General features: G+C 35.3%; 2 protein-coding genes across 3 annotated transcripts; one reads left to right on the top strand and one right to left on the bottom strand.

Annotated features, from left to right (window-relative positions):
- Positions 1–472: 472 nt before the first annotated feature.
- Positions 473–8711, bottom strand: LOC574879 (putative deoxyribonuclease TATDN3). Of its 2 annotated transcripts, none has more exons than XM_011677393.2 (9): positions 8441–8711; positions 6652–6684; positions 5881–6000; positions 5158–5259; positions 3726–3835; positions 3110–3165; positions 2498–2610; positions 1887–1967; positions 473–841 (listed from the first exon to the last, which is right to left on the bottom strand). In XM_011677393.2, the coding sequence occupies exons 1-9, from the start codon at positions 8576–8578 to the stop codon at positions 695–697; spliced, it is 900 nt and encodes a 299-aa protein (XP_011675695.2). In that variant the 5' UTR covers positions 8579–8711; the 3' UTR covers positions 473–694. The 2 variants fall into 2 exon arrangements, with proteins under 2 accessions (XP_011675695.2, XP_011675697.2); XM_011677395.2 differs by having other exon boundaries at positions 1887–1964; positions 8441–8587.
- Positions 8712–8800: 89 nt separating this feature from the next.
- Positions 8801–15497, top strand: LOC574812. The gene is made up of 6 exons (XM_775208.5): positions 8801–8996; positions 9828–9912; positions 10531–10688; positions 10948–11008; positions 12803–12864; positions 14451–15497. The coding sequence occupies exons 1-6, from the start codon at positions 8832–8834 to the stop codon at positions 14724–14726; spliced, it is 807 nt and encodes a 268-aa protein (XP_780301.2). The 5' UTR covers positions 8801–8831; the 3' UTR covers positions 14727–15497.
- Positions 15498–15516: the final 19 nt, after the last annotated feature.

Below are 15516 nucleotides of genomic sequence, written 5' to 3'. Positions count from 1 at the left end.
TTTATGCAAAGGAAATTAGATGTTTAAAGAGCGAATGCAGAATGTAATGTGACAACGGTTTCATCATGTTGTACTGCATGGTACAAACTGCCCACACAAAGACAAATGGCCTGCAACAACAACAAAGAGCAGATATGGAGGAGGCATGATAATATAATATTTATATATGCAAAGTGATCAGATTGTTAATTGAAAGGATAAGAGTGAGTGTGAAAAAAAAAGAGGGAAAGGAGGGGGAAAAAATAGAAAATATGTTGTATAAAGAAAAAGTAGCCAAAGAAATGGGGATAGAAATAAGAATGATGTAAGAGTGTACATCTGAGAAAGGTAAAGACTAAAGGTGAGTTGACAAAAGGAGTAAAGAGAAGAGAGAGATAGAGAGAGAGAAGAGATATAGAAAGAGGTAGATAAAGAGAGAGAGGAAAAGAGAGTGTGATAAGGAAAAATAACCAATGGGCAGCAGTGATTGTAATGATGAAGAGACAGACCGATTGATGCATTTATTCTAATCCATTCCATCCAATACCTTTCAAGATTTTACACATGTCATATCATAGATGCTTGAACCATGGCGATAAAACATTTTGTGACCAGTAAGCTTCTTTAATTGATTACACTATCACTATCACACTCATCAACTGTCATTATGAAAGATAAATTCTGATTTGACAAATTGCAGTCCTTTAAGATGTCCTCATCTTGCTTTAAGAAACCTTTGAATTTGGGGGAAAAGTTTCAAAGTATTCTCCCGGGTTACTTGTCGAACAGTCTCTGCTGACACCCCTTTGACCTCTGCGATGTAGTCACATGATATGTGGATGTTGCTGGGTTCGTTTCTTGTCTATGAGAGGGAACAACAAAAATGTAAGTGATGATTATCAAAAGGTACAATTTCATAATCGGTTTCTGATTCATAATTTAGGAAAATCAATGTAGCTCTTACAGGTAAAATATCCTCTATGATATTATGAAGAAATGCAGCAGAAACTTCACACAAACGTGGAGGAATGGGAAATAAAGGAGGAAAAACAGAGATACAGGAAGTAAGGGGGTATGGCATAGATAGGAAACATCTCAATTCATTTATTTTGATATTTATACAGGGTCAACCATTTTCACCAATAGTGGTGGTTTTTCACGAGGATCTGTTTGGTATTACAACAGAATGCAATAACAATCTTATAAACAGGATGGTTGATATCCATCTGTTAAGACTCAACCCCTCGCCCCCCCCCCCCCCTCCAAAAAAAAGAAGAAAATATGCCCATATGCCTATCGTTTCATTGCACCTATGCACATTTGAATATGGGTAAAATGAATAAGAAATCATGTTTTTTAAGGTTTTTATAAATGCAATTTTATAAAAAGCAATTTCACTGTTTTCCGGAAAAAAAAGGTTTCAAACAATTAAAAAATGTTATAAAAAACCTTCATGTATAGACGGTAAGTTAAGGAAATGCATTCAATAAAAAATATGTACAGAGTGTTATTGATAAGATAGTAAGGAGTAGAGAACATGTTTAATACACTCGTTACCGGTACTCCTAAATTATCTACATGTATTATAATAATAATCCAGTTTTTTATATAGCGCTCAATACACCGATTCAACGATGTGCCTAAGCGCTTTACAGATATATTATTACCCCGGTCATCGGATTCAGGCTTACCCGCACACAATATATAATTATAACAATTAATGTAACCTTACTGTCTCGTACAAGAAGTTTCAATTCATTGAAGTCCACGAAATAGTCTTATTTTTTTCTAATTAAAAAAATGGTTCTGTAACTTATTTGAAACTTGTGTCATTCTTGTCTTTAAGGGAAGGATTGTCAAACAAATATGCTTGGTATTTGATGAAAGATTGGAATGATAAGACTCACTTGTTTCTCTGCAGCCAGTGCCGGGGAATCAGTCTCAAGTAAAATCCTCTCTAAAGGGAGCTGTTTAACAAGCTTTTGCTTCTTGTCCATTAGCGAAAGTGAGAGAGAGAGAGAGAGAGAGAATAAACAAATTAAATTACAGCTCCTATGATCAGCTCGGGAGCTATGAAACTGGTGAATACATCGGGAAGAGTGAGAGAGAAATAGTTCAAATGTGCAGCATATTTTCTTATTGGATCGTCAAATCATCAATTATTCCCCTCATATATATCTCTTCTCATTTCAAAACCAATTTTAATTTTTCATTTTTAGCTAGTAGGTCCTAGCCTATAGATGATTTTGACAACTGGATTCACTCATATGTTCCGTACAAATATCCCTGTGCTACATTATATTTTTTAATGGGACAGATATAGCAAAGGCTTCAAGATTATTTAACTGTGCATGATAAATTTTTACCTGTATTAAAAGGGATATGGAGCTAATTAATACCAGAAATGGACATTTTGCAAAGCCATTGCATTATACGAAGCAAAATTGCAAGTGTGGCAAAAAAGCGCCTGTGCAGAGGGGCGAAGAAAGCAAGCAAAGCATTAATGAAGGACACCAACCTGTTCACTCCTGACTATAGAAGGAGGTATGGAGAAATAGTAGCCATATTGTATACCCTGCATAGCTACAGATGGCTTGCCATCAAATGCATGAAGCAATACTTTCTCAGCACCTACAATCAAGAAACAAAATCAGAAGTGAGACTTTATAAATCGGTTGATTCTGATTGTCTGATTGTCTGATTGTCTGATTGTCTGATTGACAGTTCTTTATAACATGGATCCTATTGATTATAATAATTAGATCAATTTATATAGCTAGCCCAGCAGCTACTATATAAATATACTCTGTATGCTGCGCTAGTATAATAGTGCATATCACAAAGACTCAAATGTTCTGGGGATTAACAAAAATTGTAGCTGTCATAGCCATTATCATGATCATAGCACACAGTATTTACAAGATGTAAGACCCTTTACTCCAATCTGGGAGAGAGAGAGAGAACACATTACAGAATGTGTTGTCACAGACAAGTAATGCCTGTGTGTATTGAGCTTTAAAAAGAAATCAGTAACCGAACACATCCAATATTGCTAGACTTTAATTTCATGTATTGTTAACTTAGAGATATTGGTGCATGTTGTGTGATGATGTGAACATGAAACTGATACCTTGTTCATGGAGCAATGCAATAGTGGGTCTGCCTGCAGATCTAGAATGAACATTTCTGTCAAATCAAAGATTGTGAGAAGAAAAAAGTATGTAAGAATAGCAACAAATATAAATGTATTAAGTCAGAGTATATGTGGTAATTAGCTGTATGATAGATGAAAGATGGGCAGAAATACAGTATCTAAACAAATCTACCACAATTGGTCAACAAATACTCAAGAATACTCTGTATATTAATATAAGGACAATGCACGTACATTTCATATAGAAGGAAATCTGGGGTGGTATTCAGAAAACAATGTTCTTTTCATGTAATTTAGTAAATTGCTCTTAATTGTTATAACAAATCAAAAGTGGGACAACTTATATGTTGTTAATTGCACACAGCTAGCTGTGTTTGCCTAAAGTTAAGAAAGCACCACTGGTAATGCTAATTACTGCCATTTTTAGATTGATCTGACAATTAACACTATTTTTCCTAACATACAAGAAAATGCCGTCTTCAGACTACAGCTCAAGGTGAAGTAAATTAATCATCCTATTTGAGAAATATGTATAAAGCTGGGTAAATCACAGGAAAGGTGAAGGCAAAAAGTTATCAATGGGTCTACTTACAGTGGTAGATTCAGTCTCTTTGCTAGTTGTATTTGTTTTGATAGGACCAGTCTCTGGATGTCTTTGTCTTCAGAAGTCTTAGCATTTCTTGGAGTGAAATCCAATCCAACCTGAACAAAAAATTGACAAAGACAATGCATTATTTTATTAAACTGGTGATCATAAGAAACATGTTTAAGCATTTGATCATAATGCACTATGTCATATAACTCGAAACTGAAATGTGTAAGTCAAAAACATTAAAGTATTCAAATAATCTTAGCAGGATACAGCCTAAATTATCATTAGCTCTTTACATTCATGAAATACAGGGTCAAGAGTAGAATACTAGTACACCACTCTTTCCAATCAGTCTTGATACTACCGAATAACATAGTTCAGTGACATCTGACCCTTCATATCTCATTATTTGACCTCAAACTCTACTTAGCGTAAATTCCAATATACATAGTATACAACACACATATAGGCAAATTCGTTTGGACATTTCTTCATTGCCTGTCACATTAAGAAAGATATCCCACCTATGTGATCTAAGTACAAGACATATATCTACCTATATTCCTTAGGGACAAAGGTTACATTTGAATCCCTCCATTTCTTCAGTAAAGCAAGTTGTTTATGACTAAAATTAATAAGTTATAAAAGTCCTCACACCAGAGAAAATATGAATGAATATCAAAGGCTAACTGCACTCCACAAGATGATTAATGCAGAACTAGATATCCCACTAGAAGATTATCTCCAGAGGAAAGGATCAAGAAGTAGGTGGACACATGATAAACAGTTGACCGTCCTTCAGTGCTCATCAACACAATTCGCAGAATCCTTCTTCCCTGAAGTTGTAAAACTATGGAATGACCTACCTCAACTAAACGTGGACATCAAAATCAAATCCAGCACAGTCTTCAAATCTGCAACCCCAAAACTAAACCAAATAGCATAACCCCTGAAATACACAAATCTATACTCTCGTCACGCAAAGTTATAGCGGACCTTTCAGAAGAGACGAACACAATTAAGGTACAAGGTACAAATACATGTAGAGGTTTTTGGGTTTGTAGAGATGTCATTACTCATGGTCCAGTGGAGAATTCTCCGGATTGTGAACCACAATGTATAGGGTTCAAATCCATGCCACAACACTGACATCCTTTGGCAAGACATTAATCTTCATCTTCACTCCACCCAGGTGAGGTAAATGGGTACCTGGTAGGATTATTCCTTGAAATGCACTGTGCGCTGATAATGGCTGTCGGACCTAAAACTTAGGGTAATAATTTCCAAAGCTCTTTGGAAGCACATAGGGATCTTATATCATATTGTGTGATGCGCTATACAAGAACAGAATATCATAATTACAATTACAATATTATTAAGCATGTTGTTTTCTTGAAGTTACCTGTTCTAAAATTATTTTTTAATAACCCACCTCCCCAACAGCTACAAGCTGATCAGCATACTTCTCAATAGCAGGCAAGGCTTCCACGATGTCACTCTCAGTAACACTTCTTTGCATATCAGGACTTAGGCCCTGGAAATCAAGTAAATGACACATCTTAACAATTTTCTTCAAGTAAAGATCACTAACAGGAATTACTTTTTGTTTTTCAAACGATCACTAAAACATCATTTTAAAAAAAGAAGAAGATATCTACCTGTACATATCACTTGGTAAATTGTATACATTTACTATGTACCTGTGAACTTTTCATGAAGCTTTTCTGGATTTCATTGATACATTAGTAGCAGAGGCAGCACAAGCAGCATAATGCTATCTTAACAGTCCAAGCAGACCTTTGAGAAGGCAAGCGGAACTTTGGGAAGGGCACTGAGAAGTTCCTCTCCTAACCCCTGTCGCAACAAACAAAGCAAACTACAATGTACTTCTATCCATTAACGTTACGTTAACAATCATTCCTTTCTTTTTGTTCACTGTAACCATTGCATAAAGTACACAACGTAATATTCAGAATGAATACTATGTGCATATTAAGCTAAGTATACACCATACAGGGCCTTTCAGGTGGCTGTTGAACTTCAATAAACATTTGTAGTTCTGACTTGCATCAAGGGAAGAGTATGTGTGTGTTTTGGGGTGGGGTGGGGTGGGGTGGGGTGGGGGTGGGAGGGGGGTAGGATATAAGACACATACCTGAACAGGGTGAACACCTAGGCATGGAAGCACAAAGCCAGGAAAAGATCGAGACAGCTCGATAATTCTATCAAACTCTCCATAATGCTCTGCTACTACTAATACTGCCTCCACTCCATTCTAAATAGGATGAAATAACAACATATGAGAGCACTACAGTGGGTTGTGAGTTCAAGTTCATTTTATATCACCACACTCTACAGCAATGAAAAATGAGTTATTTGACTGAGCACAGTCAACAATGAATGCCTTTGCACTACGTGCAATTCTCACTTCCGCACATTTCACCAGGAGCTTATTTCTATAATAACAATGAATACATACTTTATCCAAGTTTGGTTTTAATTGTTTAGATGCTTTTCAAATTATCATGGTAACAATATGTTGGTAGCTTTTACAAGTCACTTTTATGACCCTGTAACCTGTGACCTTTGACTTTTTACACCCCAAATCTAGTCAGTTCATCATGTCCATACAATGTACATGTTATATCCAAGTTTGGTTAAAATTTGTCTAAATAGTTCTTGATTTATCGTGGTAACAAAAGGCAGAATGGACAGACATATGGACAACTCAAAAACTTAATGCCTCTTGCACCACTGTTAGTGGAAGAGGCATAACAAAGTACACAGAAAAAATAGCAAACTTAAACAAGAAAACAAAAATACAAGTTGCCAGATAGACGTATCAAAAAAAAAATTGTGGGGTTCAAACATAGAACAGTTATTATTCTTGTCAGAACTTGTCATTTGTAAGTAAAGTCGCACTTACCCCCTTAGCTCTTGAAATCACTTCACCAATGTCCTACACAAAGAAAAGAAAAGATTTACCTGGTAAGAATAATTAATGCAAGACTGTCAAACAAAAAGAAATGAAAACATAGAGATAATTTATACAACATACAATTTTATCAAAAATTAAACTGATTTATTTCATTACAATATTTGTGCACCTCACTATACGGGACCAAATTGAAGGAGTTCTGTGATGCTAATTATTAATAACTGTACAGAGTTGGTCCCAGCAAAAGTTGGTTCTTTAACCTAGTTTTTCTAAAGGCATTATTGTTCTTTTTTATTCAAAATTCTTTTATCACTCCCATTTTCAAACTCCCTATTATCGAAATAAAAAAATGAATAAATAAACATTAAAATTAAAAAAGGCTAGCTATATTCACAATTCACATGCTTTTTGTCAATAACAATTAACATACATGCAAATTATAAGAGACCTACAAATCATTGTACAATGAACTATTAACAATAATTGAAATCAACATGACAAGTATTAAAGAGTAAGACTAAGAGTTGACAATATTATTGGACTCGTTGCATACTTGTTTTTGTTCCAACTTCAATTCGTTTCTTCAGTCTCTTCCAGATACATATTCATTTCACATCATTTGCTTACTCATTTCATATTAATTTACACAGGAAACACAGAAGAAAGGATGAAACCCTCCTTACCCCTCCCCCTCCCCGGCCCAAACTGTATCGATCTTGTTTTAAACTGTTAGGTAAATATATTATTAGCAGTGATTAGTAGGACCCATCTAAATTGGACATGCATGGTCAACTAAAAGTCTATAGGTCAGCCATCGGTGATTGAGATAATGATTTCTTATTTACCAATATCTGCACTGCATCAGTGCATCAATTCTCATCATGCATAATCAGCGTGATATTTAGGGATCCCAATGGCCCATGCTATGCATTAAACTAGGCCTTAAAAAAGGGCATGCAAATTAGCATGATTAGAACCTGTGGCCGTAAGACGTATTTGACTAGACCAAAAGCTTCAGTCTCTCTAATCGTTGGGTTGTTCCACTGAGACTACGTCTAGCTCCACTAGACCTCCGATTATATGGGGAATGTCAACAAATATCTGTTTTATTAAAGAAATGACCCATATCAGATGGTTATTTCTGTCTAGTATTTGACTAGCGCCTCATATAGCTCTAGGGCCTATCACTATGAACATGACTGACAAAGAAAGCGGACAAAATATACAGTTCCTTAGGTAGATAAAGGAAAATCTGACTTCACTGCTATTATGTAAAAAGGTGAATATGCATGTGACACCTGTTCTACACATTTTTACATAATAGCAGTGAAGGGATGTTCCTTTGTCTACCTGGGTAGCGTTTCTCGAAACCGTCATAAGTACAAGTTCACCGACATCCCATTGACATGCATGTATGTTTAACACGCGTTTCAATGGGATGTCGGTGAACTTGTAGTTATGACGGTTTCGAGAATTGCTGCCCTGAGGAACTGCATATTTTGTCCTAGACAGAAATAACCGTCTGATTTGGGTCATTTCTTTAATAAAACTGACATTTGTTGACATTCTATAATCGGAGGTCTAGTGGAGCCAGACGTAGTCTCAGTGGAACAACCGACGATTAGAGAGACTGAAGTTTTCGGTCTAAATTTGTCCGCTTTCTTTGTCAGTCATATTCATAGTGTATGTGATACATTGTAAATAAAGCTGAAGACTAGTCTAGACTAACGACAACGTACGGTATATTGTCTTTGTGGTCTGTGGATAAAATATTTACCTCTTTGAAATCATCCGCAGCTAAATGGCAATGGCAGTCAATAAATGTACCACGGTCTGAGTCCATAGTCATGAAAGTCGCGAGTTCCTTGCTTGCCTGCAGTGTAAAGCAGAGATGCAAATATCGTTGTTGTTGCATTTGCTGGTGTACGACATTTCGGGTATTCACCGTTTTATGAAAGAGCCTCGATCAATATAGTGTACTAATTATTTTAGAAATTAAAGATATTTGACTAATCTAATATACTTGAAAAAATCTTAATGATAATATTTTACCTAATTAATGTTTTTTGAATACCTGAGCATTTTTTGATATTCAAAATTTAAAAAAAAAAAGAGAGGAGCATAGATTATTAGTCGCTGATCATGCCAGACGCGCGCAAAGATTGAAAATGGATTCCGCTGTCGATGTTAAAACCTCGCGCAAGATTAGCTGCTGTAGTAAACAAGCTGTTGAAACGTCAATTACCACACTTTTGTCATCAGTTAATCAACACATAGACAAGACAAAGTATAATGAGGAGTTTCGGGAAGGATTAAAGCAAAGATTTAAGGAGGTATGTCAAATGTTATATTGTCTTCCTTCGATTAATTATCAGCGCGCGCAGGGGCCCTGGCCGCTGGCGCTAGTGACTATCGTATCCATTTTTGCCCCGTAACTCCGGCGTAGAGATACCCTACTCACTGCCTTACTGGCTACTATTGTACCAACAATCAAATGAATCTTCATCCATTGCTCAAATAATGGTCATGATAAGTCGTTATGTTTCTTCTCCCTTTCGTGTCAATTTTCTAATCTTTTTTTAGTATTTTTCCGAAAAACAAAGACATAAAACAGTCTACACTTTCTCACAGGATGACACTTCACACTCACATGTTTCAAGGCAAACGACTGCACAAATCATACTTTCAAATGATATGATAAACAATTTCATTTTTTGTTCAAACTTGCCATGTTTGGGTTGTGGTATTTGGCCAAGTAGAGAAGTAAAATCATGTACAAAAAAGGTTAATTTTGTGTTGCTGACTTGAAAGCTTTTTAAAAAGTAATGATATAGGTCTAGACCCTACATGTAAATGTAGTGACTAGTGTAAATGTAGCATAGGGTCTAGTGTAAACTCACTAAAGTTGTGACAAGCATTCAAACCCTGTATCTTGTGATTCATTTCTAGGTCCACCAAACCACAATAATTCTACAATATTTATTTCTAGTCTACTCTGCTGACTAGTCATTGTCTACATCTACTCTAGAAGATTTGAGTTGACCTGAGTTGAGCTTTTCTGATTATTAATATAAATATACGATGATAAAAGATGTACATGAATGAATGCCTTCAGTCAGCATGTTGAAGATGATATTTATTGTCTAAATCTTTCTGTTCCCCAGATCTATGAAAATGCAGTTCATGACAATATCTCAGTAGAAGGACAAACATGGAGCCAGTCATTGGAAGATGGCAATACAACCAAAGGTAAATTTACTTGTGTACACAACAGAAAAAGAAGCTGTTTTGGGGTTGTTCATATATGTTCGTTTTATGTTAGGTTTCTTGAATTAAAATAATTCAAGTTCAGAGGAAGTTGAGGGTTTCAAGTTTGTTTTAAAACTGATGCATTTTGGTCTTTTGAATTGTGATCTAAAAATCGTTTGCTTTAAATTTGGTAATGAATTTTCTTTTTATAGATTGAAGAAGTCACAATGAACATGAATGCAAGTTGAAGATATTGTAGTTTTTATCATTCAGAACTTAACGAATATGATTCTGTAGACCAACTTTGAAGAAGAAGAAAATACAATTTGTATTTATCAAACAAAAAGTACTGGAGAAAATTATATTGGCCCTTTTGTATGAATTATGAAGAAAGACTTGTGAAAAATTGCTATGAATAATTGAATATGTTTGAGCATTGTGACGTAGGGTGTATACAAATCAATGTACGAAATGTTGAGATCTTGAAATTTAATTCCATTCCATTGAATTCAATTCAAGGTTAACAGTTAACATTTGTATTATCTAAAGATATTTTTACTTCATTTGATGTATGTTAATTTAATGAACTATTAAATATTTTATTGAATTTTCTTGCAGATTATGAACCAGTGGATGTAGAACTTAAGAATGAAATCACGTCAAGGACCCTTGAACTGGATGAGCTGATGGTAAAGACCACAGCAAAGAGGAGAACACACCCTCCTAAAGTTGCTCATGAGGTCAATAAACGCATGAAGCACTTACGACATGCTGTGGTAAGGAAAAGCTAAGAAGTCAGACAATTCCAGAAAGATGGATGTGGTTAATCTGATGTGAAATAAAAGAGGAAGAGAAAATGAGAGCCTGAAATCGTATGCTATACATATATATCCAAAAATATTTGTTAACTTATTATAGTTGAAAAATTGTATGTATACATATATAGATATATAAATGAGAGCTGTCTTCCTACATATCAATGATTAGAATAGTATGTGAAAAAGAAATTATGTTATTTATTTTATTGTTTTCCAGAAACAACACAAACCGGTAATACCCCTGATGCAGATGAACGATAAAGAGCTACCTAAGCAAGGTAAATCTTGTATTCTACTCTCGTTCATAAATTGACATTGAAACGCGACACATTTTGCAGTGCAATCTGCCTTTATATTTGACTAAAATTGTTCATGTGGGCACTTCACAAGTTTGACTGTTGATACAGATATAGTTTCCTTTGGAAAAAGAAAAAGAGGATTTTAATATATATGGAGTCATGTTTTGCAATTGTGCCAAGATCATATCATTTAACCAAGTGGAAGTTAAAGCATTTTATTCTTCTTTTCCCCCCATAATATCTTGTGATATACAAGACTCAGTACATATCTTATGTGGCTAACAGTTTTTCTTTTGTCAAATTGAGTTCTCTCTATGATCTTATTTCAGTAATTCACTTTTTCCTGCCCTTTTTTCAGGCTTGTCAACTTCGCCACCTCTATTTATCTGTCCACTGAAGTTTTCTTTTTAATTGGTGTTTAAAAAATGAACCATAAATGTTGGTAATCTTTTTCTTGTTAAACCCCAAAAAATGAATCACAGAAAAATGATTGTGATGATGCATCAAATTTCAGAAAAAGCTTAAAGGGGAAGTCCATCCTGAAAATAATTTGTTTTAATACAAGGAGAAAAAAATAGAAGAACAGATCAATAAAGGTTTGAGCAAAATTAGACAATAAATAGGAAACATATGGATTTTAAAAATTCCATAACTTTTCATGAAATACTTCAAGTCTGTGAGTCGAATTGGCAACACAGTCTCTAAATATGATGTCACCCCCTCACATGTTATCCTTTGTTGAATGCAAGAAATATCATTAAATTCTATTAACATTCAGAGAAATTGAGATTTTGGGTCATTCTGTCATTCAGATCAGTGGTGAATTGTAAGGAGATGACATCACAATTTTTGACTGCATTGCCAATTTGTCTCAAAGATTCCATGATTTTCATGATTTTGAAAGATTCATAAATTTCTTATTTGTTGTCCGGTTTTTCTCAAACTTTCACTGACTTGTTTCTCTAATTTTTCTGCTTCTATTAAAACCAATTTAATATCAGGGTGGACTTCTCCTTTCATTTTTGATGGGGGAAATACCGTGTGAGTCAAAAAAAAGTTTACACCTAGAAAATTGCTAATTATTTTAAAAATAATCTATGAATAGTATATTATTATACATCTCATGAAAGAGTGTTTCATCCTAAATCATTTGGTATCATTTCTGTGTGGTATGTGATCACGCTATGATGAACAGGAGGTATTGTTTGCGAGAGTTAAAAAATAGACTTGCGCCAAAGTGATGCCCACAGTATGTATTATGTTGGGAGAATGAATTGAATGTATCAAACGGAATACATATGCTTTTTGCAGAAGCAAAGTCACACACTCACACACATGCGCACAAATTTTGGTTGATATTTGATATTCAATATTTGATATGTGTGGCATGATTAATTTTGTTAGGGATGTTATTTGGATCTGCAAAGACCGAATTAATACCCAAATCCCAATCGTTTTATTCATACATTACATAAGCAACTTTGGCGCAAGTCAATTTTTGCACTCTCACAAACAATGCCTCCTGTTCATCCAAGCATGAACACATACCACACAAAAATGATACCAAATGATTTGAAATAAAACACTCTTTCATATTAAAGATGTATAATAATTTACTGTTCATAGATGATTTTTTAAATAATAAGCAATTTTCAGGTGTAAACTTTTTTTTGACTCACACTCTTTAGGTCATCCTTTAGACTGATTTTGCATTGTCCACCATGGCATAGTTTATACATGCAAGCACTGAACTGTTTACTTTTCTTTCATTAGTTCTCATTGAGGAATCCAAACGACTACAGGAATCAGGAGACGTTATATCTACTATATCAAGGGTGAGACATTGAGAGAGAGAGAGAGAGAGAGAGAGAGAGAGAGAGAGAGAGAGAGAGGGGGGGAGGAGAGAGAGAGGGAGAGAGAGGGAGGGAGAGAGAGGGGGAGAGGAAGAGAGAGAGGGAGAGAGAGAGAGAGAGGGGGGAGAGAGAGAGAGAGATGGTGATGACACACACATGTATGCAAGCATGGTCATAGGTTAACCCATAGAGTGCCACCGCTTATTGACGAGTCATTTTTATGCCTCCGTTACAAAGTAGCCGGAGGCATTATGTTTTGGGGTTGTCCGTCCGTCCGTCTGTCCCATTCAGATTCTCGTGATCGCGTTATCTCAAGGATCGATGGATTCCTGCCAAACTTAGGTCATGTATGTATCTTGCAGAGCCGATGAATTGATTAGTTTTTGGGGTCATGAGGTCAAAGGTAAAAGGTTACAGTGCTCATTATGTATGCAAAAATAGCTTGTGATAGCGTTATCTCAAGATCCGATTGATGGATTCCTGCCAAACTTAGGTTATATATGTATCTTGCAGAGTCAATGAATTGATAGTATTTTGGGGCACGAGTTCAAAGGTCACAGGGCTCATAATGTATGCATAAAAAGCTGGTGATCACATCATTAGAACCGATGGACAGATTACCATCAAACGCAGGACATGTATGTACCGTGCTGAGCCAATGAACTGATTAGATTTGGGGGTCGTGAGGTCAAAGGTCATGGGGCTCATTATGCAAAAATAGCTTGTGATTGCATTGTCATTAGGACCGATGGACTAAATACCATCAAACTCAAGACATGTATCTTGCAAAGCCAATGAACTGATTAGATTTTAGGGTCAAAGTTTAAAGGGTATACATGTATATGAAAAATAGCTTGTAATCATGATATTCTGAGAACCTCTTAATGGATTAGTAAACTTGAATTTGAAAAATTGCTTCTGGTTTGGTTTGTGAAATCGCTCTTTGGTGGAGGCATCATTTTTCGACTGCGTGCAGTCGAACTTCCATCTATTTATCTTTGGATCCAGAAAATGAAAATTATGACTTTTTCTGGTACAGAGCAATTATGTCAACAAATTCGTGTTCATTAATTACAACTTCAGAAACTCATACACTACCGTACCTTATTTTCAATCAGATTTTGCCCAAATGTTTACCAATCTGTTTCTCTCTCTTTTAATTTTTATGTATTTTGTTGTCAATAAAACTACCCAGTAACTAAATATCAGGGTGGACTTCCCCAGTTCCCCATTAAGTTTGGCAACTCAATTTTCTCCATACACTTTTTTAGAAGAATTCAAGAAAGTGAGAGTAAAGCTGTGAAATTGAAGGAGATATAAATGTACTAGACTTCAGTCACTTCATGGTCATATTGTATAGATGTAATAAGAAAGGGGATAGAAATGGAGAGATTCACAAACATTACATGTCAACTTTTAGTAAACAAGTTTGAACCCAGGCAAAGTTAAGTTTGAAGTTTGATTTTTATAGATAAAGCAACTAAATATTTCAGGTAGTTTCAGGCTCTGATAATGTGTGCATTTTTTCCTACCCGTAATATGCATGTGATATTGTCCCCAATTTTCAGGATCTGCCACTGTTGGAGGATAAGGCATCTCGTTTGATTGAAGCAAGACAGCTGAGGTCATCCATGCAAAACAACAGTATCTATAAGGTCATCTCACGACCTCTGACAGACGAAAGCAAGATGGCTGCCTCCATGACTCCTCTTCAGCACAGACTAGCCAATGAGACACCATCCCCCATCAGGCTGACGGCTAGGTATAATTTCCGAGCCCTCCAGGTCCAAAGCCATCCAATCAATAAGAATTTCAAAGTGGCTGCTTCTGACGAACCGAACTGAAAGTAACCCAAATAACTCCTCTGAATGCCATATTCATGTACAACAAGCATTGAAAGCTAAGGAATCAACTTACCATGTTTCTTATTGTACATACCATTTTATATCTATAACCCCTTCTGTGAAACCAAGGTTTTTGAATAATTATCTTTAGTGAACGAATGAAATGTTTTTAGGTAATATGCCTTTTTCCCCTCGATATATACATATACATAAAAGGTAAATAATAATAATTATAGTGTAGGTACATATTTCCGTTTCAAAAGAAAGAGATAGACATCATTTTCACTACTCTTTCTTTGGCAGGATTTTCTTTCTTATGGCATTTAAAGTGTACTCATTGAAAATTAATGAACTCAGTTAGTCTAGAATATTTGTATAACTTAAGTTCAGGCAATATTGTAATCAAATGTGAGACTTGTATAGGCAGAGGTCACACACATCTGGACTCACTTGCATATTGGCTGCAGTATCCCTTTGCTTTCATATAATTTGGGCTTTTATGTCTAAAAGTGCAAGATAGTCAAAGTCTGTAAAATAATGGATATTACTTCCTAGAATCTTTTAATACCCAATAAAATGAATGCTTGGTGCATATTAGTTATGCTGTTTTTGGCAGGTCTTTTGAGAAGCATTGGGTTGTAAAGATACATACAAATAGAAGTATGCCTGATATTTAATGACAATGTTTTAATGGCTTATTTTATTCATAATTGAGTTTGCATTCATGTACATAGAAATTGTGTGGTCCGGTGGGGGTGTAACAGGACATTTTTTTTTTTTTTTTTTTGGA

Source organism: Strongylocentrotus purpuratus, unplaced genomic scaffold, assembly GCF_000002235.5.
Source record: "Strongylocentrotus purpuratus isolate Spur 01 unplaced genomic scaffold, Spur_5.0 spur5_scaffold_5, whole genome shotgun sequence".
Taxonomy (NCBI): domain Eukaryota; kingdom Metazoa; phylum Echinodermata; class Echinoidea; order Camarodonta; family Strongylocentrotidae; genus Strongylocentrotus; species Strongylocentrotus purpuratus.
The sequence above is the reverse complement of the archived record's forward strand: the minus strand, read 5'-3'. Positions and strand labels throughout refer to the sequence as shown.